This window comes from Scardinius erythrophthalmus (assembly GCF_964197995.2).
Source record: "Scardinius erythrophthalmus genome assembly, chromosome: 15".
Classification (NCBI taxonomy): Eukaryota; Metazoa; Chordata; class Actinopteri; order Cypriniformes; family Leuciscidae; genus Scardinius; species Scardinius erythrophthalmus.
In genome coordinates this window covers 16,622,678-16,649,373 of record NC_138235.1, presented here as the reverse complement: position 1 = coordinate 16,649,373, position 26,696 = coordinate 16,622,678, and the positions used below count along the sequence as shown (strand labels likewise).

The following is a 26,696-nucleotide window of genomic DNA, read 5'->3' as shown; positions in this document are numbered from 1 at the left end:
CTAGTACATCAGTAATAGCCCACGTGGTTCTCTCAGGCTTTTAAGTGTCTACTGTAAGTGGGACTGGAGAGGTTGTTGGCCACGTCATCACGAGAAAAGCTTATCTACTCATTTTTACAGCCTTGTAGTGTTTATACTCGCACTCTTCCATTCTATTCCGACTCAAACTTTCCAACTTGTAAATTCTGAAGAAAGATTGAGCTACAGTAGTGATGTTGAAGTCATGCGACTGTGGTTTATTTCGTTTATAGTCTACATTTGTCTTTTTACTTCCGGGGATTATATTTAGTCTTCAAAATCAATTAAAGTTGTGTTCGTCTGTGAAGATTATATTGATGATCGGGTCACAGAGCTTCACAGAGCCTATTTTCTGTAACGATCCAAAAACCAATGGAAAAATCCTAGTTGAGGGAACCACTGATTCGAAGTTCCAGACTGGCCTATAAAAATGCATCATCCTTTCAGCACTCTATTTAGACCATGTATTCAGAAGAGACTTTGTTCTAAGTGGTTACCTTTGGGTTACCTACTGTAGGTCTGAATCCCAAATTTGCATACTATCCATCCTGTATAATATTAATTAAAGTTACTTTGTTCTGAATCGTAGTGTATTAAAAGTAGTTAGTCAAAGTGTTACTGATGGGTTTTTGAGATTTTCGTAATGTGTCCTGTTTACACATGCTCACTTCAAGCGTCTTCTGCGATCGGATGATCAGATCTGATCGTGAAAAGACCAGGGGTCTCATTTATAAAACGTACGCAAAAAAATATTCAGACTTATAAAACCGTTCGTACGCCAGAACCTGCGCAGAATTCACTTTATAAATCCCAGTCAGCGGAAGATTGTGCGTACATGCGTCTCCTCCTCGAAATAACCATATATGGAGCTTACAACGCCTTGTTTTACTATGCATATCCTCATCTGCATATCATTTGCATATGATTATTCATCCACGTGATAACGTTTAATGGTACAAGACACATTACATTAATAAAAATCGAGTAGTTGCCTATCCTTGCCTTGTTTTTGAATACATAAATCAAATAGTGTAAAATACATTTCAGAGAAAGTTTTTCTCAATCTTTTCCACTGGCCGAATTGTATTTTTAATTGATATTTTTAATGGAAACAGATAGGCCTTGGGCATTATTTGCACAAAACTATTTTCTCAGACAATCTGGTATTATCATGATAAGCAGTTATCTCTGTGGTTAAAACATTAAAACACAGCATGCCAGAGGAAAAGTGTTCAAAAACACCGCATCCACAACAAATATTTCTATTGACTGAATTTGAATATAACAATGTTGTAACTTCTCAGTAATGATTTCATGTTTAAGTGCTTAACTCCATTAATTTGAATGGCATATTTAATCTAAATGTTTATATCAGAAGTAAAACAGTTTAAATCATTATTTTATTTATTTAAACTGTTATTTGCGTCAGTTTCACTAAACGGCCCAACGCGCTCGCTGGTGCGGACATTTAAGAAGGGATGGATATTTACTTCAAGTGACAGGCTTGGTGAGTGAAATTATATTTGTATTATCTTTCTGTAGATGTTTAATTTTCTTTAGATTTTCTGTCTAAAAGTGACCAAAAAGACACTTAACTCCAGCTCACCATCAGTGTCGCCAATTCCCTTTGTCTCCAGAATGTGCGTACGCACGGCTCAAAGTTTGCTTAAAGGTGCGCACATTCTCCCGTCAAGTTTGTTTTTTATAGATCACAACCTTTGCGTGGGAACTGGCGTACATACGTTTCCAGCCCCATTTTGTGCGTACGCACGCTTTATAAATGAGACCCCAGGTGTAAATGCCCCTCGAAACACTTTCGGGATAGATTTAAATCCGATCAATCAAGCCACTTCAGGAGGTGGTCTGAGACACATTCCAGATGAAACTGGACAAGAATAAATGCATGCACCACTTTTGTAAATTTTATTCCTCCCAAAATGTTAAAACAAATGTGTGAGAGCGTGTTATAGGCTGTTATAGCCAGATATGACAGCGCTACTGCAACACTCAAGTAGCTCAAACTGCTGCAAATGAAACTGAAAGTAAGTTCAAAACACTCTCGTTTTCATTAAAAGTAGATTAAATGATTAAAGATTATATGAAATGCCCTTACCAGTGCTGATTGCCGCTCTTTCTCCTATTGCTGTCTTTAGATCTTGAAATTAGCTGATGATAAAATGCAGCTCATATCTTGCTTTTTTGTTAAATTTATCTGTTAAATTTGCATATAGTGTGAAAATCGAAGATCATATTTATGTTTGTTGTGTGGAGACACATTTATGTGTAAAGTGATAAGTGTAAATGGAACCATTTTAACAAATCAGATGCTTGAAGTGACCAGGTGTAAACAGCCCAAACATACAATGCAAATACTGTAGTCTGATTCATAAACAGCTCGTTTATTGTTGCCCAATTCCTAAAACAAAACGACTCTTACGAGCTCTTTTAATAGTTCTTGGTTTGAATCGATTTGAAACATTGCCAGACAGATACTGTATTTAATCAAAATGCACATTAATGAATTAAATTTAACCAGTTCGAAACCCAGTCCTGCTCCCATTTAGCTTTCCTGCTGCAAGTCTCTATCAATGGTGTATAAGTATATGAATTGGGATCAGCTTACTATTCTTATCAACCATAGTGGATTGTCATAGTATCTCAATCAGTCCAGCGTTAGTTGAGCAGTCAGCGATGTGTAGATGTGCGGGCGTTCATTCACTCTGAGGAGACTCATTATTCTCCCCTTCCTGGATCTCCATATGTTTGGATCCGGGTGTGAAACGGACTTTCCTGTGAAGCACACGCCCTTCACTCAGGATCCTGCAACTGTCATGCAGCAGCATTAGTCTGTACATGTTTTCAGCTCTGTTCGATTTCTCTCTCCTCTCTCTCAGTGCCCACTGTGGGTATGACCCGATTGGCCCGGTCCCGCACTCACTCTGCCTCCAGCATGGGCTCAGCGGACGGCACGCGCAGCCGCGCTCATACCAGTTCACAGATGGAGGGCGCCACTGCCGGCCCAGTCCACGACAACCAGACCAGACCGCAAACCATGGAGGTGTCCTGCTAAACTAAAGCACCCAGAACCAAGCCACCATTTGACCTGGGATCATTCGCGTGTTGCCCTTCTGCACCTCAGACCGCTTTCTGTCCGATTTTGGGTTTTTTCCCCCCACTCTGGCTTTGTCTTTCATTCTTTGTCTACTTGTCCCCTTGTGGCCGGAGAACAAGTATACAAAAAACTAAAGCGGGTCTAATGAAGGGATGCATTGTTTGATGTCTTGTAATCCATGTATTTAACATATTGGAATATTTCTCCACTGCATGGACGCACACTAACTTTTTCTGCTGATGTTTTTACCTTGATCTTGATTGGCCTACTACTTTATTACAAAAATTTTTTTTATATATATATATATTTGTGTCATCCTTCCAAGATTCATTTTCACACTGGATATGCTTCTTGTGTGTATATTTAGCTGGTGGCTGTTGTATATTGAACGTTCAGAGGGTATTCTCGTCTGTAGCTGGAGAGTTTTCGTTCCCTCTCTTGCTCTCTCTAAGGTCTTCCTGCCCCTTGTGTTTAGAGATGACCGAACCACTTCACTTCCTCTTTGTAGACGGTTTCTACTTCTGTCACCATACGGCATCATCTATTATGATTTGATTTTGATTGACGGTCTGCTATTTGTAGTGTTTCGAAAAAGCTACTGATTAGCATGCCCCTATTTAAAGTGTACAATAGACATTTATATTAGTATTAATTATGTTTAGATCTTTCTGCAATGGTTAATTCACTTTGGTTGAATTTAAGCAATCTGATTCTGTTTACATGGAGAACTGTACTGAGTTTTAGACTAGACTTTTAGACTCAATAGTGAAGACTTTGCTTAGGTTTGCACATAAGTTCATGTACAATATTTTTCACAATCTGTGCTTTGGAGATCAGCTGCACCAAAACAAGCCAATAGCTGAAGAGAAGATCTGTAGCTCGTTCAAAGAACAGTTATATGTACCATAAAGGGCATCTAGAGGTATGAAAACAGCATGGTTCCTCTGAATGCACTATAGTAACCTGTAGGCTTTTGGTAAAAATTCTCCATTCCTTCTGTACAGTGGACTGATATCCCAATAACCTCATATTGTTTTGACTACTCTCTTAGCTTCTGAAGTGTTATTGTTATTGGTCTTTGTTCTTTATTCTTTCAATGGATGTAAATTGTTGATTGCTGATTGTACCGCTGCCTTGATGCGTTGTGCTTTGTCCTCCAAGCATTTAGGGGGCGTTGTACTGCATACTGTCTGCTGAGTATATCAATTTGTACGAATATTGAAATAAAGTAGTTGTACATAAAACTTTTTTGTTTCTTCATTTGATTTATTGCTTTTATCAGTTTTTCACAGTTGCTAGGACACAATTCTCAGTACTTTGGTCACGTTTTCTCTTCACACAATTCCCTTTGCCAACTTTCAGCTTGGCACAGCAGTAAATTTCACATTCAAAATGCAGTAAAACTACCAAAACACACCATACATGTCTCTTTCAGAGCACTATAACAAACCCTAAAAACAATAGCAACAGGTAACAAAACTATTTTTTTCTCATCCTATGTCTAAGAAATATGAAGATGACATTCATGAGGGTCAGAAACAACAATTCATGGAATATCAAATAAATAAATGTTTTCATTGATAATATGTTTCAAAATTCACAGCATGCCGGGTCAATTTGACCCACTTTATACATTCTGAGGTTAAGTTAAACTTTTTTTTTTTTCAAATTTTTTTTTTAACATGCAAATTGACCTTTAGGTACATAGAGCTTTAGTAGTGTTTGTGTTTAAGTTTGAAGAGAATTCATGTATTTTGAAAGTAGTAGTCATTGAATGCAAGTGATCCATAGGCCACGTTGACTGCTGTTGCAATCACTATGTGAAGAGTTTTGGAAAAGTGAATATATTTTCTAGTGTGTTCTTCATAAGAAAGAAAGTTTGAAACAACCTGAGGTTAAGTTCAACAAAGTACAAAATTTACATTTTGGGGTACCTTTAAGGAGCTGGGAGAGTGTAGAAAATGGTCAGGGAAAACAATGTTTTTGGGGCAATAAAACCTTGACTAACATTATAATTAGACTTCAGGGAAAAACAAAGTATGATGTGACCCAAATCACTTCAAAGCACAACTTTATGCACTGAGTAATAGCACTCAATGTGCACTTCTATGCACAACCCATCTCAGTCAACTTTGTTTCTGTCATCTCAGCTGAGAAAGTTTCCGATCACTAGCAAGACAGGTTTTGTTGATTGCACGCGGTCAGAGATGACACATTTGGAAGCTATTTATAGAAACTGTGGCATACACACTTCAGGGACTTCAAGTACACATTTTGACCACAGCCGAAAGGATCAGTCGAAAACATCTATGCTGAGTCTTCTTTCCATCTGATATACATGATCACTCAGCTAGAGGAGATTTACTTCCTTTATGTTTGTCATTTTCAATTACCATATAGATTTGCTGATTCTCCTCCACTTTTTGTAACCAGGTAGGATGACATCCCACTACGACTTTAATTAACTCGCTCCATTTGTCATGGGAACTAGGGTTTGAACATCTTCAGCTGCATAATAAAAAACTCAACATTAAGTAAGAAGTGATGCTGAATTTAACAGGTCATGAGTGCAGATGATGCAATGCACATATTCAGAATTCATAGAAAGTTCAGTTTAAATTAAACTATGATATGTTAACGTGCTAAAATCCAACACTGGGCTTATGAATCCCAATGCAAACTGTGCATCAATTATCTTTTCTTTCTTTTTTTTCAGCTGGGGTTTAAAATGTGTAAATGAGCAGTAATTTGTAGCAAGACTTGTTTTGCATCTATGCTGATCTGGAGCCAAACTGATCATTTAGTTTCCATGGCAGTTATTGCTATGGAAATTGGCTTTGGTGCATTTGGGAATAATGAAATTAATATGTGCATAATATTTCTGAACCTATTAAGAATTTCGTAAGCCGCTTCCATCGGCATCTGTATTGTTGCGTCAATTAGCCCATGACATCATGACATTCAAAACCTTCCTCTCCACCAACATCTGTGTTGTGTTAGTGAAGGTTAAACATGATCAAACCAGCATCTTCTAGTCTGTTCTCACTGTCAGACATTGTGCGTCAGCAAAGGAGTGACAGTTAGACCTGTTCGTCACAGGAAACTACAAGTGTGTAGTAAATAAGTCTGCCTTCCACCGTGTGCTTGCTAAAACACAGAGACGACCACAGCAGCATCACACAGTAACACTTCACCTGAAGCCGAGCTCAACTACTGAGACAAGACAACTAGCCTCTGATCTGTGCCAAAATCACTCCAAATAGTTTCCTAACTCCGCGTTCTCAGTTTTCAGGCCTGTTGCATTCGCAGGTGAGGAGGTCTGTTTCCTCGAAAAGAAGGATTGTCACCAAAGCTATCTTGAAGACATGAGGTGAGTACGCAACTATGCTCACATTTTGGTCTATTTAAAGTTGTTTTTGCTGACCGCTATGAACTTTTATTCATTTAGCAGGGTTATCCAAAGCGCCTTACGTCAATTTAGATTCATAGAAATAAAATAGTTTTTGGTTGGGAGAAAGTCTGGCCATTTTAACACTTTTTTTTAATGTGTATAATAATGTGTAATGAGAATAATGTGTTTTGTGATTGGTCTAAAAGAATGTCTATGTTCATAATGTAAACACAAGAAGCTCAGACTTTAAAGTTATAATCTTAAATCTTGAATCATGAGTCAGAATCATCTTAAAAAGTGTGCGCTTGCACAGACGCCTTGCTTCAAAGGCATTTCAAAGAAATGTGCGGGTTTGTGTGCCATTTTGAAGTTGTTTGATACTTTCTAGTTCAGACTTGAGATCTCTTAAAGTCATGTTAAATGGCTTAAATGTTGTCTGCATTACCACAACAGGAAGTCAGTAACCGTGTTCTAATCTGTAACTAAATCTTTATCGCCATACCTATGAGATATAATGTTTTAATGATATAATTTTTTTTTATATATATGACACTGCCGTTAAGTTGTCGGTTGGTTGGTTTGTGTGTGATGGCTGTGTTGGTATGCAGCACATGTAATCAGTTACGCATGTGTTATTTCGGTGCCCAGGGTATGAGGTCTGTAATTTGGACCTGGAGACCCTGATGACCTAGTGAGACCCATCTGTGGTACCAGGTGACCATCTGCTCGGTAATGTGGGACCAGTGCCACCGCATTACAATATGATAAATAAGAATAGCCCTCAAAGATCACTAATGCTACAGTAGCCCTATGAGGGTGTTGAAATCATAGTGACATTGTGCAATCATTAAAATTATTAATAGCAGGAATTGAACTAGAAGGTTATTACAATGTAATAACATGTAATAAGACTAAATGATGTAGAAATACTGGAAAATGTATGTGTTGATGGTATTTTAGCCGAGGAAAAAAAGCTTTTTGAGCTTGTTTTTTATCATCAGATCATCCGATTCATTTTCCTTCAAAAGATTTACAGTGATCTTTCTTCACACCATGTGAAGGACACCGCAGTGGAAAATTGTACCCAGCACTTTACTGTCGCTTTATCATAACATAAGTCATATTAAGAGAATGAGTCACGTTATATTATGATTTTACCTCAGACTGTGATATTTTACCTGGTATTTGCATTCTGAATCATTTTAATCTGTTGGATTCGCTGTATGTTTCACATAGTTTGCATAAATAAATTCATCGTGTGCCGTTGTGATGTAACTGAGCGTGACAGAAAAAAGTAGAATGTTCTCAGCATTGCACCAGATCTATTTTTAGAATGGCAACCCTTATTTTTTTTTTAATCCAAGTTAAAAAAGTGTGTGATAGTGAAAGTGCTGATGGAAAGTTTTTTTTTTTTTTATCAAAGTACACAAGTGGTTTGTCGACATCCTTCCTCTTTACATTCAGAGCATGACATAAGAAAGCAATGGTCGAACTAAACTGATTTGTTGGTTCATTCGTGCGTGTCGTTTTAGTTTTTTATGCTTTTTTATGAATATCAAGAATCAATACAAATCATTCAGTGCTAAAAAAAAAATCTCGCTCTTCTGTCCTTAGATTTTGGTTCCTGTCAGCATTGTGCACCTAAACACTCCAGAGGAGCATGGGCAGTCGGCCCAGTAAAGACCGGCGCGGATCCAGCGCACATGCTGTTCTCTTGGACACGGAGGAAAGAGCTGACCCGCTAACCATGGGTGAGTTCAGCACTGCAATACACACTTCATATGTGCATGAGGCCCCACTGATCTCAGAAAGGCAACACTACATGTAGAACAGCAGTGTAGATATACATGTGGGGTTGTGGTAAATGCTGCAACTGCAGCTTTCAGTGGCGCTTTACAAGCACTCATTCGTAAGTTGAGGATTTTCAGTGTGTAAATTTTCCCGCGGCGTTACCAATGATAGACTACACAGTAAAAAGTGATGAGTTGACTCATCTTTAAAAAAAAGCGAGGAAACCCATTGCCTTAAAATTAAGTAAATAACCTTTATGCGTAATTGAAAAAATTAAGTTATGTGAAATTAAGTTCAAATAACTTAATTTTTTCAATTACATAAAGTTTATTTACTTTTAAAAAAGTGAGGAAACCTTAAAAATGTGAGGTTGCCTTAAAATTATTAAGTCAACTGATCACTTTTTACTGTGTATTTAAAAAAAAACATCTTGTTAATGTTATGGTAATAAACTGGGGGCTGAGGTTGCAAAAAATTCACGGTAAAAAATATATTGACAATGTTCAGGTATTACAGGATAACAGCTGTATATTTCATTAACCGAAGTAATATTAACAAATTAGTCTATCTGAACTACCAAAATATGATTTGTACATACTGATAACTGCCATAATAGCACAGGTGAACAAATAAAAAGCCGCAAGATTAATCAGAGTTCATCATAAGTGTCCTGTCCATAAAACATGACCAATAAGCGTATATAGATGAACACAATACAAAATGTGGCACAAAACACCCTAATCTACATAACTGATGATGAAAATAAAAACCAATGCTATATAAATAAAATATAATCAAATGCGATACACAGGTTTATTATCATTAGCTAAAACTAAAACCATAAAAACATTTTCATTACTCATAATAAAATAGTATTTAACAATTCAACAATTTTTGCTTATTTTATTTTAGATAGTTGCCAGAGCAACATTTCTCTTTTTCATTTATAGTTTAAGTACCAAAATAACTAAAAGTAAATAACTAAAACAAAACAAAAGAACTAAAACTTAATTAAAACTATACAGACAAAAAACAAAAACAAAAAAAAAATAGCTAAAGCTTCAACTAAATTTAAAATGAAATCCAGAAAATATATATATATAACTAATTCAAAATATGTGACCCTGGATCACAAAACCAGTCACAATTTTTTTTATTGAGATTTATAAATCAGTTCTTAAAGTTGAATAAATAAGCTTTCCATTGATGTAAGATTTGTTAGGATAGGACAATATTTGGCCGAGATACAACTATTTGGGGGGAAAAAATCGAAACATTGAGAAAATCGCCGTTAAAGTTGTCCATTTATGTTCGCGATTGTGCTGCATTCACTCACACAAATATATATTTTTTATATATTTACAGTAGGAAATTTACAAAATATCTTCATGGAACATGATCTTTAATTAATATCCTAATGATTTTTGGTATAAAAGAAAAATCAATTTAAATGAAATTGTATGGTAATTTACTTCCAAAAACCAGGAAAGATTGCATATAATACGATGTTTAACAATTTATAATTTTTCACTATAAATATTAGGGTAACTTTAACAGGTTTTTACTTTAGGTCATTTGTAAGCATGTGTTTTTGGAGGTGCTCTTATAATATGAGCACAGCAACAGGCCTAAAGGTGTTGTTTTGGTGTGTGTGTGTTCAGACACCGGTAGATTCGTGGTGGTGTCCCTGTACGACTATCCGTCCAGAGGTCCAGGAGACTGTGCCATCAGAGTGGGAGAGAGGCTCAACATTTTGTCAGAGTAAGTGTGCTGTTGCACAACCTCATAACAGACAAGCGCCTCAATCCTCCGTGCGAGAATCTGACGCTGTAATGTGTGTGTTACAGTGAAGGAGAGTGGTGGAAAGTAAGTTCGTCAGCCACAGGAAACGAGAGCTACATCCCCAGCAACTACACTGCCAAAGTGTACAACAGGTGAGCTGAACTCACACAAGTCAACATCTCCGTCTGTGTGTTCCTGCAGTGCATACCTCATGACGTCATCACCGCCATGGTCAGGCGGTCTGGGAGAGGCGGTGGTGATGATGTCAGCTGTAGTGGGGTTATCTTTGAGTGGGGTGTGGAGTGGGCACAGCTGGATACAGTGTGATCTGAGTCTCATGTTGGGGACGCACTGTACCCACAATCACCTTGCTTATCACTCGCTTACTCACATGACGAAAGATTCTACCTACTGCTTTTTCCTTCTGCTCTGTTGATTTTGACCTCACACTCATCAATCATCTGTGTGTTCGTGTAGGTGGCAGTTTTCGGGTCTCAGCAAACAGAAAGCAGAGGAGCTTCTGATGCTCCCCCATAATCAGCCCGGCTCCTTCCTTATCAGAGAGAGCGAGACCGTCCCAGGTAGAAAACACGCTAATGCTAGCTGGCTAATACTATCCTGTCAGTTTCACCTTCCCAACGATAAAACTAAACATTTTATTTTTGCTCATAGTGTATTATAAAGGGTACTATACGGTTATCCGGACCACATGTGATGACCTACCCCAACCCCGCCCCTAAACCTACCCGTCACTGGGGTTACGACCGACCAAGAGCGGTTGTGGTCACGTGTGGTTCGGATAACCGTATAGTACCTTATAAAGTGTATTTTTTCTTTAGAAAATGTCCAATCTAAGTTTGTACGAATTGCTCATGTTTGTTTGTTTGTTTTCCCCAGGTCACCACTCTCTGTCAGTGCGTAGGAACGGCTCTCAGCATCGCTCTACTGTCGGACACTACCGTATCAGCAGCCTCGAGAACGGCTGGGTCTACATCTCACCCGGACTCACCTTCAGGAGCCTCGCGGACCTGGTCGCACACTATTCAGGTACGCGGACTCACAGATACAGCCATTAAGGCCGTGTGTCCACCGAAGTGGGTTTTCCCAAGGCTAGCGTACGTGTCCGATTGTTTTCAATAGAAGCACTGCGTTTTTGTACCAGTCGGCGAGAGTTGAAGATTGTTCAGCGCTCATCACTGTCACTTTTAACTCAGCTGTCCAATCACAGTGGAGGAGGGGCGGGACAAACACAACACTGACCAACCGTCACATTTCTGCTTGTACAACGTACAAGTCTGTAGGTTTCTTGCGGTATTGGGCTACTTTTACACTGTTGCCGCAGGTTGAAGAGACCCCCCCCCCCCCACCCCATAACTCAATGTTACCCTCTGGAACGCAATTTTTACCGCCAAACCTCCAACCATATTTTTACCAAAAATAAAACAAACAAAAGAACATGGTTATTGTGGTTAAACCATGTGAACCACAAAATAACCATGGTTTTGCTACACTAACCATAGTTTAACCGTGGCAGTTATTCAAATTTTAATCAGTCTCCCAAAAAAACATGGTTACTATGCTTTTACTATAAAACAACCATGGTTCATTTTCGTAAGGGTCGGGCTAGTTTAAGCCTTTTTTTGGGTGTGTTAGCAACCCTGAACACATCTCACATTCAGCAAGCTAAGAACGCTTTGGTGAACACACGGCCTAACTCATTATTCTGTGGCATTGCTGGGTTTTATGGTTGATACATGACTTGGTTATGCACTAATAGTTCTGACGACATTCTATAGACATCATATAGACTCATATAGTACCTAGTTATTACCCAGTTATACTATAATAAGTATGTACATGGGGAACAGGACTGTAAAATAAAGTGCTACCCACTTTTGTGTAAGTGTTGTGGCCTGAGTTTAACTGTGAACTGTCCCTCAGAAGTATCGGACGGGTTATGCTGTACTCTCGGGGAGCCGTGCTTTATCCTTGGATCTAACAATGTTCCCGTTGTAACCGGCCCCCCTCCGATTGCCATGAAGAGGCCCACTATAAACTGGAAAGATGTGGACAGGTGAGTCAAACACATCATAACCAGTCGGAATAGTTCACTTCAAAATGATAATTCTGTCACCATTTACTCTCCCTCAAGTTGTTTCAAACCTGTATGAGTCTCTTTCTTCTGTTGAACACAAAGGAAGATATTTTGAAGAATGTTGGTGACCAGACAGTTGATGTAGCCTATTGACTTCCATAATAGGAGAAAAATACTATGGAAGTCAATGGGGTCCAAAAACTGTTTGGATTTTGACATTCTTCAAAATATCTTCCTTTGTGTTCAGCAGAAGAAAGAAACTCGTACAGGTTTGAAACAACTTGAGGGAGAGTAAATGATGACAGAGTTTTCATTTTGAAGTGAACTATCCCTTTAAGGGCTTCACAATGAGCCATGAAAACCTAGTAGAGCAGTGTGTAATCGAGCTCTCTTCACAGCTCCATGATCTTCGGGCAGAGTAAAGAGGGTGCGGAGGACTCTCTGGTGAGCGAAGGACTGAAGGAGGCCATCAACTCGTACCTCTACATGACGGAGGAATGCGAGGACTGCTGTCAGCTCTGGGAAACATGACAGGACGATCGCAGTGAGACTTTGAGGACGAGTGTTTGAATGACTTTGGATTCTTGATGCTGGGATCTGGGATGACACACTTTCATACATAAAGAAACTGACCCAGAAACGAAAAATAACCCCAAAAATGCATCTAAGCGTCTGTTTTCATTCGTGTATTTCTTTGAAGAGATGCGTAAAAATTGTTTAAGCGCGAAAGCGGCGTCGGGTGAAGCTCCCGGCCGATGAAGCGCACTGACTCATTGCTGTTCTTCCAGAGTGGGTGATGCTGGAGACAAAGCCGTCAGAGTTTCCTGTGTGCAATCGTTCCTGGCGGACATGAAAGAGAACATGACTGAAGGAAAGAACGAGAGGAGTGTGTGTGTGGGAGGGGGAACACAGCTGGGTGGCGTATGCATCCATTTCCACGCCTCTCACACTTTCTGGAACGTTATCATCCACTTGCATTTGTTACAAATATCATCGCAATCACAGAATGGCGAGATGCGTAACAAGAACTCCAGAGAAGCTTTATCCGTGATACCAAAGACACTGCGATATCGCTTTTTGTCGAAAATCCCAAATGGCATGAATGTTGTGAAACTTTGTAAATATATACAGTTCCTTAAAGGGATAGTTCACCCCAAAAATGCCATGATTTACCATCATGTCTTTCTTCTGAAATATATATTTTAAAGAAAAGTTTTGGTTCCTATTGACTTTCTTGATATTTATAAAAAACGTCTACAAAAAAAGAAAGGCATACAGCTTTTGAACGAGGGTGAGTAAATGATGACCATTTTAATTTCTTGCTGAACTATCCCTTTAATGGACTTAACATCAGTTATGCTCTTTTAAATAAACTCAAAAGAGAAAATCTGTTTATCGAGCATCTTGAATGAGGTGTTTCCTGTCAGTGTTTGCACCTATTGTTCAATAGAGAACCGCAGTCGAGCAGCAGGAAGTGAAGGTTTGTGCGTGCGGTCTGCAGCGGAATATTTATACCAAATAAGTTCTCTAGAAATGTTACAGAACACTTCAGAGAACAATCTTTAGAAATTAATTTGTCATCTTTTTATCCGTTACATCAAACCAGTTTCTCCTTCACATCACTGACGACAGAAGCATTTATGTGTTCACATAAAGATTTCCATTTTACATAACAACCTTGGCTGCGTTTCCCAAAAGCATCGTAGGCTTGAGTAGATAGTAGAACTATTGCCACCAATGGTCTCTATGATCAACTTAGGCTTGAAGCTTTTGGGAAACAGCCGTTGACAGGCTGTATGTTCCTCAACATGTGATCGTGAATGTTTGGCATGGTCACATGCATGATGAGACAGGTAGAGCTCAATTACACTGCAGTGCCACCTAGAGGAGGTAGTGTGTATTGGCACTAAATTAATATGTACAGTGGCCATAAGAGTTGTGAATATTGTGTAGGAGATATCAAACCAAGCAGTTTATTATAAAGAAAGTGATACACATGATTTTTAATTATAAAAACGTCCTTGTTGCAGTGCAGTTATACATACGGCGCAATATTAACTACATGCACTTACTATAGGGTTAGTTGTGTGTAAGGTTATTACTATAGTAATTACATGTAACAAGGGAAAATTGTTCCCTAAGCAAAAAAAGTTACATTTTATTTTAAGGTGCTTTTGTTACACTGTAATTATACATTTAAGTACTACATGTACTCACTATAGGGTTAGGATTTGGTTTGGTTTAGGGTTAGTTGCATATGATTATGCATAATTTATATATAGTGACTACATGTGACAAAGACACTGTAAAATAAAGTGTTACCCAAATAAAAGCAAGCACACACTCAAAGGCTTTCCGTTATAAAAGTATTGACACTGTGGTTGTCACATCAGTGGATCATAAGTGATGTGATTAACAGCTAATCTAACACATTTACATACAGCCACTAAAAGCAACTACACAACAATCCTTTATTTGATATAATTAAATAACTTTTGGCACTCCTAATTCATGTACTAAAATAAAAAACTATTCCAAAGACTCCAGAAGAAACACGAAGCATCTAAGACGACCTTCATAACTGTTTTAAAATCTCATTTTAATGAAGGAGAACGGATCAAATTACACAAAATAAGTATACAAGCACTGTCAGGACAAATTCAGTCTGCAGAACATGTAGGACGCTTTTAAAAAGGGGTGGCTTGTACTTCATCAGTTGAAGACTCCTATCTCTTGGGCCAGTTGTGGCGAAACCCTCTGCAAACAGAAACAAACATGACATATAAATGCCTTTTTAATCCAGCGATGACCGTTACAGTGAGAGCGTCACAGTACCTGTCAGATTTGGCGGGTAAGTAAGACATGCTCCTTCCTCCCCCAGTGTTTTTCTTCTGTCCTTTTTTTTTCTGAGAATCAAAATTGGTTAAAGATTAGATCAGAGATCATGCAAAGCTGAGAGAATTGTGGAAAGGTGAAAGCTTGCAGACTCCAAACCTTCTGCTTGGGTCCACGCGCTTGTCCGTTCGGATCGAACTGTGAACTCTCTTTCAATTTACCTGTGCGTTTAAAACACAAACAAATGAAGACAATACACTGAGGACACCAACAGGAAAAATAAATGACAGAAACTCTTACCGTCGAACATTTTGAAATTTGACTGGCTGTAGTCATAAGGTTGAAACTCTTGAGGAACTTCAGGCTCTTGAACGATTTTCTGCTTCTGTTTTTTCTGCGCAGGTTTTGCGGACTGATCGGCCACTGACGTCTCGCTTTCAGTCTTCGAGTCTTTAGGACTATCTTCAGCAACGTCACTGGCAGCTCTCTCTCTCTTCTGTCCAGCCTGCTTTGCTTCCTAAAAACACAAGATGTTAGTGTAAAACCAACAAGAAGCCGCTTGTCAAATTTGCGAGCCGAAGCTTCCTCACCATTACTTGCTGCCTGACGGTGTGAACCTTTTTCAGCGACTCCTGGTAGCTCACTTTGACTTTCTTTCGTTCCTCTGAAAGACAAACACAAGCAATCACGCACATATAGAATCGCTTTACACTTCACAGAGTTTCTTGTGTTGTTTGTACCTTGAGCTTTCTTGGCCTGTTCTCTAGCTTGCTGCTTGGCCTGAGCCTCCTTCTGCTGCTGCTCAATACTCTGTAATTTCCACCGGTTATGAATCTGTTTTCAACAGAACAATGAAAATAGTCAATAGAAGTCAGTAGTCAACACAACCAGAGCTCCTTCACTGCATCTAGAATCAATTTGGAATATCTGAGACTCCCTGAATCCAAACTAAACCATATATATCAAATACACTACAACACCAAGAAAAAAAGAAAAGAAAGAAACTATACCTCATAAATCTTTGAAGACGGGTCATATTTGGCATTCGTTGATATGTGAATGTCCTTTGATGGTAAATACTGAAAACAAGCATTGAAATATCAGTGCAAGTACATACTTTAGACAAAACCCATCAGCTAGACTGAAGTATTGTACCATTCGGAAGGGGTTGTCAAACGAGTCCATGATGCTGTGCGCTTTCTGCTGTGCCACTGTCAGATGAGCAGGAGCTGCTTCCTCCTCGTCATCCTCAAAAACACATGACAAAGAACATCCTCAACTCTCACAAACACTCCCAAATCAATACTAAGAGCATTACAACTACAACATGTTTTAACAAATTTAACTCCTAACTTCTGCTTGACACTATAACCGATCCTGTTAAGGCCCCGATATACTCACAGCGAAGTTCTTTTTCTTTCTTCATTTAGAGGTAAAGAAGTTTGAAATACCTTTGCAGTGATATACTGTTTGAAAACATCTCAACGCTGATGAATATGTACTGCACACTTTCCTCACAATCACAAAATGCACATAACAGCGTTGAGAAAACCGCAGTTAAGAAAGCATCTGATCATAGCGATGTGGATGTTTGCACAAGCTCGGCAATTCAGCACTCGTGTCACGTCACTTTTATTAATACAATAGATTGCTGTAAAGCAAGCAGCTTTATGGTATTACACATGAAAAACAGTGCCAGTGTCTGTCAATTACCATTACAACTACATTTTCTACTATAAAGCGGCTCTCCAGTGTGTTCACGTTTTCACTCACGGACGTCTGACCTCCTTCCACGTAAAAGGCGGAGCCTCAGTCTCACACCAAACTATTATGTAATCGCCACGGACCAATGGGAGTTCGAAGAGCCTTTACCAGCCATTTTTTTAGAAAGTTAGTTTTGGCAAGCGGGTTCGAACTCCTGAAATGAACACCAAACGAACCTCATTTTCGCCTGATTTTGTTCGAAATGACGTCACAGCGGCTCATTCTTTAATTTCGCATGAAATATATAGGGGCCTTTAACCACACTGCCTCTCTGTCGTCAGCACACCCAAACATGCAAAACGACACTTTTCTTTTCAAATGTCCTACCGCAAACAGTCGGATTTTTGCTGAAGCCATCAGCCCATGCGAGGATTGTCCCTCTCGGTCCACGCTTTCATTCTCCTCTTCTGAAAACAACACTCCTGGTTTGGTTGGGGTTTCTAAAGACACATGGAGAAAACAATTTAGCGATTTTCATGTCTAAATAGAAAGGCAAATTAAGGTATGGATAATATCTAGACCTACCAAAGGAAGAGAGGTCCAGGAAATCGCTTTCAGACGAGCGGGAGGTGTCATGCGGTCCGAATAAAGTCAACTGTGGCTAGAAGACGACAGCAAGAGCTACTCAATAATACAGCTTCTTATATGGCAGTTAGTTTCTCTCACACACACACACACCTACCTTTCTTTTAGGGGTCGTTGATTTCTTCTTTATAGAAGGTACCTCTGCCTGAAGAGAGACAACATTATTAGTAGTAGTCATGGTTTCATATTGATATTGCAAATTATAGGACTAATACATTTATACATCACATTAGTGATAGTCAATCAGTTAAGTGGTGTGTGTAACTGTGTATGAGCGCACACCTTGAGTAAAGGAATCTCTCGAGCTTCTTTGACCAGCTGATGAAGCTCATTGATCTGCTGGCGCACTAGTGGTGGAGTGGGGTTACAGCAAGCGATGATGCCCTGAGGCTCCCTGTAGGGGAAAACACATCCGTTTATACAGTTTCCTCTGAGAGAGAGAGAGCAGCCGCCTTACAGCTTACAATAGAATTAAATATTTAAAGGATATATCATAGGGGAAAAAAAACAGGATTCAAATACACTAGTCCACTCCATTTATTGAAACTAAACAGCTTGTTCAGAAATCACCATGGTTGTGACGTCACTCAACACCCATGTCTACATAACATCTGAAAAACAACCATTTGAAAAACGATCATTAGCAAATGCCTGCAAATTATGACACTGCTGGAGGTTAGCCAATCATAACAGAGGACATTTACATACACTACTGTTCGGTTAAAATAACTGTTTTCTATGTGAAAATATTGTAAAATGTAATTTATTCCTGTGATGCAAAGCTGAATTTTCAGCATCATTACTCCAGTCTTCAGTGTCACATGATCCTTCAGAAATCATTCTGATATGATGATTTGCTGCAAGAAACATTATTATCAATGTTGAAAACGGTTGTGCATGCTACCTTTTTTCAAGATTATTTTCTTTACTGTCACTAGTGATTCTAAGAGTCAGTAAGATGGTTGAAAATGCTCATTAAAGGCCAGTTCACACCAAGAATGATAACTATAACGGTTACTATATTAGGGACAGTTAATACAGTTATATTAGGGTCCTATGAAATCAGTACCATTCGAATTTTTCTGGATTATGTTTCAAATTCTGTGGTGTATTTTGATTTTTCTAGCTATCAAATTAAGGTATAAATCTACTTCAAATTAGCTTTTAATGATATGAAATTAAAAAAATTGTCAAAGTGCTTCACAAACTTTACAGTTAAAATTAAAACATGGAAGAAAAATTTGATTATTCCTTAAAGATAAAGTTTTAATAATTTATTATTGGTGTTCGTGTTATTATTACATTGAGATGTAGCTAAATTCTACAGTGCAACAGTAATATATTTGTCAATTTCTTCAAGTTAAACAACTTTTATTTTGACGGCTTTGAAGATCTTTGAGTTTCTGTGCGTTTAAGATATGATGATAGATTTTCTCAACTGAAACTGTAAACTGCTGATGAAGTGACTCTCAGAGTGGCTCTGGAGCTGAAGTTCATGCATTCAGAGGCTGAAAACACTGCGAACGTCACACTTGCTTCAGTGTTTGTGTGTGAAAAATACCATTCATTTATACCATTCACAGACACACGCAGAACATCCATGATTCATAATGAAACAGTCTCCATGCAGTTTAATATTCACAGACTACTCTTATTTCGTGACTTAATTTAGGTGTCCTGACCTGCTTTTTATTTCTTCATCAAATTTGACAAAATTCCATGAAATTACATGTTACACAGTAAATTATCGCCATCTTTATAGTTGTTGTGTGAATTATTTTATATTTACAATGATTTTTAGAACTACATCTTAATTGTTTTAGTCATTGGTGTGAACAGGCCTTAAAGTATGACTGTTTTCTGAGCAAGAAACCTTGAAGAACAGTGCACCTTATGGAGAGAAAATTAAAACAAATGAACTTTAGGGCCCTTTAAAACTTACTTTGGAAGCTCCTCTGCGATCTTCATCATCATGTGGTTTGGTAAGATATACCTGTGGAGAAACAACATGTTCATGATCACAGTAACTATTAATCAGTCAACAGACGCATTCGTGGAGACGGTCGGGGGCGTCACCCGGTGCTCTCGTCTTCCTGTCGTGCCAGTTTGTCTCTCCAGGCGTACAGCAGTCTGAACGCTGCCAGCTGCTGCGTGTTGAAGCTCTTCTTCTGCTTGCGGTACAGCTCCATGTACGAGTCCTCCGTAAAGATAGGCTTCACGTATTTCTAAAGAGAAAGTATTGAAAATATTCACGTCAAACAACGAATCACTATTTTGAACTTTTTTGAATTGATTCCATCCATCCACCCACTGTATCTCCATCCATCCATCCATCCATCCATCCATCTACTGTATCTCCATCCATCCATCTACTGTTTCTCCATCCATCCACCCACTGTATCTCCATCCATCCATCTACTGTATCTCTATCCATCCATCCATCTACTGTATCTCCATCCATCCATCCATCTACTGTTTCTCCATCCATCCACCCACTGTATCTCCATCCATCCATCTACTGTATCTCTATCCATCCATCCATCTACTGTATCTCCATCCATCCATCTACTGTATCTCTATCCATCCATCCATCTACTGTATCTCCATCCATCCATCTACTGTATCTCCATCCATCCATCTACTGTATCTCCATCCATCCATCCATCTACTGTATCTCCATCCATCCATCCATCTATTGTATCTCCATCCATCCATCCATCCATCCATCCACCCACTGTATCTCCATCAATCCAGCCATCCATCCATCTACTGTATCTCCATCCATCCATCCATCTACTGTATCTCCATCCATCCATCCATCTACTGTATCTCCATCCATCCATCTACTGTATCTCTATCCATCCATCCATCTACTGTATCTCCATCCATCCACCTACTGTATCTCCATCCATCCATCCATCTACTGTATCTCCATCCATCCATCCACCCACTGTATCTCCATCCATCCATCTACTGTATCTCCATCCATCCATCCATCCATCCATCCACCCACTGTATCTCCATCCATCCATCCACTGTATCTCCATCCATCCATCCATCCATCCACCCACCCACTGTATCTCCATCCATCCACCTACTGTATCTCCATCCATCCATCCATCTACTGTATCTCCATCTATGTATCTCCATCCATCAAACTACTGTATCTCCATCCATCAAACTACTGTATCTCCATCCATCAAACTACTGTATCTCCATCCATCCACCTACTGTATCTCCATCCATCCATCCATCCATCCATCTACTGTATCTCCATCCATCCATCCACCCACTGTATCTCCATCCATCCATCTACTGTATCTCCATCCATCCATCCATCCATCCATCCACCCACTGTATCTCCATCCATCCATCCACTGTATATCCATCCATCCATCCATCCATCCATCCACCCACCCACTGTATCTCCATCCATCCATCCACCTTATATCCATCATCCATCCATCCACCCACTGTATCTCCATCCATCCACCCACCCACTGTATCTCCATCCATCCATCTACTGTATCTCCATCCATCCATCTACTGTATCTCCATCCATCCATCTACTGTATCTCCATCCATCCATCTACTGTATCTCCATCCATCCATCTACTGTATCTCCGTCCATCCATCTACTGTATCTCCATCTATCTATCTCTCTATCTATCCATCTACTGTATCTCCATCTATCTATCCATCTACTGTATCTCCATCTTAATCAAATACACAAAAAGTGATCAAATGCACAGAAAATATGAAAGGAAGTGTTTAGAGTGTTTGCTATGAAGAAATTCGCCCACACCTTGAGTGAGAGGTCTCTGCTTTTCGCCCAGACCTGCTGAATGAGGGCAGGCTGCCCGTTGCCCATATCATACAGGTCAGCTCGGACTCGATCATACACGTACAGCAGGTAGTGTGTGTCAGCCTGAGCGTACTTCATCATCTCATCTGGCAACGGTCTACAGACACAACACACACCATATGAATGACCACAGCAGAAACACTGAGTTAATGCTGCCCTACATAATGAGTTTGGCTCAATAATAAAGGAGAGTTGTATTAATGTACAGAATGTATTACCGTATCCTCCAGTCTGCCAGCTGGTAGCGTTTATCAGAGTTCACGTTGCAGTAGACTTTCAGGAGATGGTCAAGGGAGTTTCGGCCGAGGTTTAGGCAACGCGCGGCATGATGGGTGTCAAACATGTTGACCACATAGAGACTGAAGTCCTTCTGTAGCCACTCAATGTCAGAGTCAGCGCCGTGAAACACCTGCAAGAGCGCCACGTGCAACATCAACAATATGAAGACATAAACACATGGCACTGAACATGCAGAACTTGACGTTTTATCCAACCGGATGCTGAATGTTCAGTTTCATGCAGATGCACGTCACAATAGGGAAGAACAGATTCTCACAGCTATGTTTCATGCTGAATTTAAGATATGAGTATGCAAACTTCATGACAAGCAACTGCCAACTATTAATTTACACCTTGCAGAAACACATACAATCTAAGTGGGAGACTTTATTAGAAAAGCATCACCTTCACAATGGTGGGGTCGGTGAAAGTCTCGTTTAGGATGTACATTTCACTGCGCAGCTCCAGCGTGTCTATGATGAAGTCCTCCTCCCGCGTCGATATCTGCATCAAACACGTGATTCCCAAAAAGCTTCTGTAGGAATGATGCTGTAGACGGAGAACTGGTGTGAATTAAAAACTTCCGTGATCAGCAAGCATCATAAAAACTGAACACGCTCATACCTCCAGGTCCACAGCGAACTCCGACATCTTGGCCAACTTCTCATTCATAGCAACAAGATCCTCTAAAGTATTGATGAACTGACAAGCGGACTCAGCAATAGGTGTATACATCTAAAAAACACAATAACTGATGTTAAATCCAAATGAAAACAGTCACAGTTCCTGAGAAGAACACAGATGATGAAGACGACATTGACCTGGGCATCAGGTTTACACTTCAGACTCTCTGGCATGACCAGATGGTCCAATTCATACTGGTAGGGGTGAGAAAACCTGGAAAACAGCATTTACAACAAGACCAGCATTAAACACTGATGGCAAATGACTAACATAAACACACTAGATGGCTTTACAGCGGATAAATGACAGAAACGTCTCTTACATGTCGTCCACATGCTCTTTCGTTCTCTGCTGATGGATAAAATCCGCCAGCGCAGCAGGAACATCTAAATCCTCCGGTCTCTCCTTACGAATGTGTTTGTCGGCAAAATCTAAATCACACATTTGGTTACATTGCTGGCCGCAAAGGCAGAGAAATTTACATTTAAAAAAAAAAGTATTTTTTAACACACTCACATGATGGCAGAGGTTTCTCCGCATTGGGTTTGATGAAGATTTTAGAGACGAAAGGAGTGTTGCTGTTATCCACTTTGTCCTTGAACTTGAGTTGCGGCCGCTGGATGTTTTTAGCATGCAGAAGGCGAAAGGTCTCGGTGTTGCGTTCTCCTCCCTGGAAAGAGAAGAAAAGCCGCCGTCATGCCTGAACCTGCCCCTCTACACGTCCTCAAATAACGACTCCTGATCAGAAATGTTGCCAGGTCAAAAGGAGGATGACGCGCTGAGAAAGTAACCTTGCGATTCCAGCTGGACACGACGATCTTGGGCGGCTGATATCCGGTGGGCATCACCGGCTGCTGGGAGCGACTCACACCAGAGGCCTCGTCCAGGAGAATACCCTGAACACAAGTCACAAATCAAACAGATATAGCCTATGAAAAGCAGTAAAGGAGGATAGATTCTGATTGGTTGTCAATGTTCTGTTGTTTATCAGCTGGAAAAAAACACGTTCTGAAAGTGATTCCTCTGTGTGGTGTGTGTTGTTGTCATGTGTCATGATTCTCAAAGGATTGTTATGGTTATTGTTCTTGGTGTGAACGGGTTAGGGTTATAGACCTATATGGACAGAAACAATAACACCAGAAGCTTGGATCTTAAAGCTGTTGTTAGAGTAACACTCGTACCACTTTCTCAAGGATGGCATCATTCGAGTCCACCACCAGGTCAAACCTGTCCTCCTGTCCAGTCAGTTTGTTCCTGTCTCTCATGTGAGATCTACAGCCATGATGCTGCATGATCCTGCTCATACTGTCAGAGAAACACACAGATATCAGTACAAAATGACATTCAGCCACCCCTCAGTTCTGTTGAGGTCCAACAGATGCTAATGTTGTATTAGAGCTGATCTCGCTTCAGACACCCACGAGATCTTATTCCTAATATATATATAGGACCGTGAGTGTCCACTGGGCCAGTGTTGAGTGGGGTGTTGTACCAGTGTAAGAGTCGGTCCCCCTGTGAGGCGCAGAAGTGCTGGAAGGCGGGGAAGCTTCGGTACAGGTCAAACTCATCTCCGGCTGCGGGAAGAGCTGCGGACGCCTTCGTGGAAGACACCACCGCTCCCAGGCCATGCTGGGGAAACAAACAACACTCCAATAGATTCACTGCAACTTCACATTTCGAAAATATAACACCCAAGCGTTACTGCGTATGCACGCATGGCCACTCTTTCCACGTTGCGCTTGTGTTTACAGTTAGTTACAGCGGGATTTACGCCCTGAAACGACCAACCGACCTTGACAAATGCATCGACATCCTTGAATCCGGGACAAAACTCTGTTTCTGCCTCTGGTTCTTCGGCTAATGAAGAATGATCAGTCTGATTAACGGTGGCAGCACTGCTCGAGGAGGCAGCCATATTGAAACATTAAATCGCGAGAAAACCTCTTCTTCTATGCCAACCGTGTGTGTGTGTCGACTTCAGCCAATGTCGCCACCTGAAGTACAGTTCTGGTTACTAGCAGCTCTTACAGTGACTAGCCGTGGAAAAAGTCAAACTAACGTTCAAAGGACTAATAAAAACTATTGAGTTTTATATCTGCATCTGCATCCGACTGAAGACATGGGCAAATGTTGACATGAAAAAGCGGAGCACTCTGAATCGGTGGATAATCAAATAAAGCCTACGTGCAGAGATGGGCATAAAGACATGGAAATTTATTTAAAATACAAATACAAAATACTGTGTGGAAAAATGTATTTAAATACAAACACATTATTTTGTATTTTGAAAATACACAAAATACATGTGAAATTTGCCATCGATCCAGTGCAGGGATAGGTCACAGTGAATGGAGAAACTACATAGGCCTACTGACTTTACATTCCTAACCTCATCTCTGCCCTTTCTTTCTTTCTTTCTTTCTTTCTTTCTTTCTTTCTTTCTTTCTTTCTTTCTTTCTTTCTTTCTTTCTTTCTTTCTTTCTTTCTTTCTTTCTTTCTTTCTTTCAATTACAAATAAACTTATACATAATAGCAGCCATTTATATACTTATTTCAGGTTACAATGTAGTCTACTTGTGGTGAACACTATTAAAAAATTCATACTGTATAACCTTTTTTGCTATCTAGCAAAGAATATGGATGGGCGATATGACCAAAATCTCAATTTTACTTCACAGTAACAATATCATAGTTTCACAATTCTCAATATCAGTTTTGATTCCACAGCATAAACTGAATTTCAAACTTTTTTTGCAGGAAGTGCAATGTATGTAAAGTTTATTTATTTTCTATAAGTTTATTAAATTAGAAAGTGTATCTTAAATTTATTAGAATTAATTTAGATTCATTTGCCACTATTTACCCCTTTTTGATTACTATTTTTTATGTGCAATAAAACTAAAAGCTGAAGATTTTTTGTGGAGTATCATTCATCAGTGCTTCTTTTTCCACTCCAACGTTCCAATAATTCCTAAAAGCTGCACGGATATATTTGCTTACCCCACAAATAGGCCCATCTATGTAAACGATTTCGAAAAAGTTCCATCAATTCACACTTTATATCAATGCTATGATATGTAGTGTCATATCACCCAGCCCTAACATGCAGTAGCCTAATGCTTTAAACACATGATAAAAATCAACTATTCTTTTTTTTTATTATTTCATGTTAACTAAAGTGAATAATGCACTATTTTACCTTTAATCAACAAGTAGAATTGATCATGACATTCTCACCTTATAAAAAAGAAGAAAAAAAATCGCTGATCCAGCTAGTGAATGTCTGAACTAGTTGATGCACAAAATCAATACCCTGATAAAGAGGTTGACTGGCAAAAAGTATTTTATGTATTTTGAAAATACAAAAATACTCATCTTAAATGTATTTAAATACAAATTACATTTGATTTTTTCCAAAGGCTTTAAAATACAAAATACAAAATAGTATTTTGTATTTCAGATACGTATTTTAAATACATGTATCTGAAATACTGCCCGGCCTACGTGATATTTTTGCATAGGCCGATCTATCAGGCTACAGCGACTTTCATTAATAGCATTAGGTGAAAATTTAAGCTACTATTATTTGTGTATTTTAGAAATATTATTTGATCGTTCTAAATATGTTTAATAACATATTAATCTATTAAACTCGATATAGCATATCTGTTCTATATCCATCCATCCACTGTATCTCCGTCCATCCATCCATCCATCCATCCATCTACCGTATCTCCATCTATCTATCTATCTATATTCATGGGCGAGGCTAGCCCCTTTTTAGGGGTGCTTCAGCACCCCTAAGAAGGAGCTCAGCACCCCTAAAACTTGGAGTAAGAAATGTTGTTATTCTAAAAATTTTGTTCGTCTTTGACAAGGTTAAATAATGTTCTTCATCTTCAATCCGCAGCAGCGCCAAGCAGAGCGCAGGTCAGAAACAGAGGCGTGTGTGTGTGTGTGTGTGTGTGTGTGTGTTTGTTCATCTGAGCCTCATTGGTCTTTCACTTCTCGTCAATGTCAGAATATTTGAGATGACCAATCAAATCAAAGTAGGCGGGCTTTATGTTCACAGAAGCTGCTGAGCGCGAATTTTACATGGAATTTTAGTAGCACGACGCTCGTGAGGCTTCAGTTTACGGTCAAGTGCGAGTTAAGAAGATATAATAGCTAAACTAAACATTTTATATTTGACAGTTTTTTAGGTCATAAATGTTAAACGAATGACAAAAATAATTAGAAAACTAATAAACTTTTGTCTAATTTCGCCATTTTGAGCTGAAAATAGGCCTATAACGTGTAATTATGTCATTGTGAGGGGACAAGAAACATTAACAAAGCCGTTTTCATAGGCACAAGATTAATAATGCACGTGTACATGTTGAGAATTAATATAATACAATTTGTAGCCTTCAGTAAATTAAAAAAGTTCAGCTTTAGGAGGGGAAGAGACAGGGCAAGATCAGGAGACTGAGAGAAAAAGACAGAGATGACGAAG

General features: G+C 39.3%; 3 protein-coding genes across 5 annotated transcripts in view; 2 read left to right on the top strand and 1 right to left on the bottom strand.

Moving 5' to 3' along the window:
* Nucleotides 1–4,370, top strand: part of ndrg3b (ndrg family member 3b) — a 64,867-nt gene extending 60,497 nt beyond the window's left edge. Inside the window, exon 16 of one of the 2 annotated variants that reach the window (XM_081387373.1) lies at nucleotides 2,913–4,370. In XM_081387373.1, coding sequence (XP_081243499.1) covers nucleotides 2,913–3,088 — 176 coding nt within the window. In that variant the 3' untranslated portion in view covers nucleotides 3,089–4,370. The remainder of the gene's footprint in view (nucleotides 1–2,912) is intronic. The other variant, XM_081387372.1, reaches the window with a different exon arrangement.
* Nucleotides 4,371–6,128: 1,758 nt separating this feature from the next.
* On the top strand, nucleotides 6,129–14,535 carry sla2b (Src like adaptor 2b). Of its 2 annotated transcripts, none has more exons than XM_081386632.1 (8): nucleotides 6,129–6,500; nucleotides 8,136–8,272; nucleotides 9,974–10,073; nucleotides 10,160–10,246; nucleotides 10,572–10,675; nucleotides 10,992–11,141; nucleotides 12,039–12,168; nucleotides 12,588–14,535. In XM_081386632.1, exons 2-8 carry the CDS (start codon nucleotides 8,182–8,184, stop codon nucleotides 12,718–12,720), a joined length of 795 nt encoding a protein of 264 aa, XP_081242758.1. In that variant the 5' UTR covers nucleotides 6,129–6,500; nucleotides 8,136–8,181; the 3' UTR covers nucleotides 12,721–14,535. The 2 variants fall into 2 exon arrangements, with proteins under 2 accessions (XP_081242758.1, XP_081242757.1); XM_081386631.1 differs by having other exon boundaries at nucleotides 6,266–6,500; nucleotides 12,036–12,168.
* A 232-nt stretch (nucleotides 14,536–14,767) lies between these two features.
* Nucleotides 14,768–24,310, bottom strand: exosc10 (exosome component 10). The gene is made up of 25 exons (XM_081386630.1): nucleotides 23,994–24,310; nucleotides 23,694–23,830; nucleotides 23,383–23,506; nucleotides 22,993–23,097; nucleotides 22,718–22,871; nucleotides 22,524–22,632; nucleotides 22,339–22,414; nucleotides 22,142–22,252; nucleotides 21,923–22,066; nucleotides 21,457–21,647; nucleotides 21,179–21,335; nucleotides 19,450–19,598; nucleotides 19,316–19,366; nucleotides 17,656–17,767; nucleotides 17,471–17,518; nucleotides 17,314–17,389; nucleotides 17,116–17,228; nucleotides 16,180–16,272; nucleotides 16,035–16,103; nucleotides 15,765–15,858; nucleotides 15,615–15,688; nucleotides 15,325–15,541; nucleotides 15,184–15,245; nucleotides 15,025–15,095; nucleotides 14,768–14,946 (listed from the first exon to the last, which is right to left on the bottom strand). The coding sequence occupies exons 1-25, from the start codon at nucleotides 24,114–24,116 to the stop codon at nucleotides 14,916–14,918; spliced, it is 2,691 nt and encodes an 896-aa protein (XP_081242756.1). The 5' UTR covers nucleotides 24,117–24,310; the 3' UTR covers nucleotides 14,768–14,915.
* Between the last annotated feature and the right edge of the window lie 2,386 nt (nucleotides 24,311–26,696).